The sequence below is a fragment of the Apis dorsata genome, unplaced genomic scaffold (genome assembly GCF_000469605.1).
Source record: "Apis dorsata unplaced genomic scaffold, Apis dorsata 1.3 scaffold_74, whole genome shotgun sequence".
In the NCBI taxonomy this organism is placed as follows: domain Eukaryota; kingdom Metazoa; phylum Arthropoda; class Insecta; order Hymenoptera; family Apidae; genus Apis; species Apis dorsata.
In genome coordinates, this window is record NW_006263372.1 from 1,134,553 (window position 1) to 1,136,079 (window position 1,527).

Genomic DNA, 1,527 nt, shown 5'->3' on the forward strand with positions numbered 1-1,527 from the left:
AATTTCTCGAAAAGAGAAAATTTCTCGCTTTCAAAATTTACTTTCCTCTCAATTTTCCAAGAAACACAATTTATCCACTTTCCTACAATATTTCTATTATCGATTTCTAATATTAGCATAATTCTAACATAAATTCACTCTTTTTTTTTCAAAATTTAAAACTTTTTCAAGAATGCAATTTTTCTATATCCTTGTAATATTTCTAATTGTCATTCCAATCCTACACATAATCCTAATTTCAAGTCACGATTACTATTTGTCACCAAGAAGATCTTACAAGTCCCTAGGAATCACGTGACTTTACCTACATGGCGCTCGAGCGCCAAAATGGCGCAGACCAATTCCTAACCTATTTCACCGTACACACATCGAATCTCTAGTGCTTAGCTAAAATTTATCGCATTTGGCAATGAAAATTCGCTTGTTGGAGATGCTTGTTTAAATGAAAAAGTAGAACTGTGATGAATTCAATAGATATTCTACTCTACAAACGAACAGTAATATAAAAAAAATGAATTTAATATTCGTATTCGTAAATCATTGCGAATTATTGGCTTCTGGTAATGGAACAAAGATCTTTTTTCTAATCAACTTTTAAATAATACTAGATTATTAAAATAAATGCAAAAAATCTGCAGAAATTAAATTTTAATTCGAACAAATTACAAAAAGAAAAAAACAAAATAATCCACATGGACTAAAAATAACCTAAAAATAATCAAATCCTTCGATCATCCCATCCCATTCAGCGAAAGAATAAACATCCCTGATTTTTATTGATATTCCCTCATCCTGACAAGACTATCCCTACCAAAAAGAGCGCCACGAGGTAAGCACGCGTGAACACGCGAAACTTCCGAACCATCCACCCGCTCCTCTCCCCTCCCCCTCATCGTTTCATCCCTCATCTGGCGATCTACTCCTCTCTCTGTTCCCAGAACGAAGAGCAATCAACGTTGGATGAAGCTGCGCACCACCGTCCAATTGTCATCCGCCATCTCGACGATCCAGAAGAAACCCCCTTTGAAGCGGGAGGACTCGTTCCTGAAGAGGTTCTCGACCAGGCAGATACCCGAGAGCCAGGAGACGTTGGACACGGGCGAGGGGGAGGGGGACGCGGCCGACGAGAAGGACTCGAGCGGGAGGCGGCGAAGAAGGCCTCGAAGGCTGCAGAGGCCACCGAAAACCGTGGTCAACCCGGACGAGAACTTTTATTATTATTGGCTTATGCTTCTCTCCGCCTGCGTGTTGTACAATCTGTGGACGTTGATCGTGCGCCAAAGTTTGCCCGAGTTGCAGGCGGTCGCCCCGGCCACGTGGCTCGCATGCGACGGTTTCACGGACCTCGTCTTCTTTCTCGACGTCGCCGTGCAATTCCGTACCGGTTACCTTGAGCAAGGCTTGATGGTGTACAACAGCAAGAAACTGGCAGGCCACTACCTCAAGTCGAAATCGTTCGTGTTGGACCTGTTGGCCTTGTTGCCCCTCGACCTACTCCAGGCCAACCTGGGAAGCAACCCGATGCTC

At 43.0% G+C, this 1,527-nt stretch overlaps 1 protein-coding gene and 1 long non-coding RNA gene across 2 annotated transcripts in view; one reads left to right on the forward strand and one right to left on the reverse strand.

Moving 5' to 3' along the window:
* LOC102674556 overlaps window positions 1–1,527 on the forward strand; it is a 51,700-nt gene that overhangs the window by 7,426 nt on the left and 42,747 nt on the right. The window contains exon 2 of the mRNA XM_031508138.1: window positions 939–1,508. Coding sequence (XP_031363998.1) covers window positions 939–1,508 — 570 coding nt within the window. The remainder of the gene's footprint in view (window positions 1–938; window positions 1,509–1,527) is intronic.
* The window catches only part of LOC116184933, a 12,475-nt gene continuing 12,201 nt past the window's right edge, over window positions 1,254–1,527 (reverse strand). The window contains exon 3 of the long non-coding RNA XR_004149598.1: window positions 1,254–1,389. This is a non-coding gene — a long non-coding RNA (uncharacterized LOC116184933). The remainder of the gene's footprint in view (window positions 1,390–1,527) is intronic.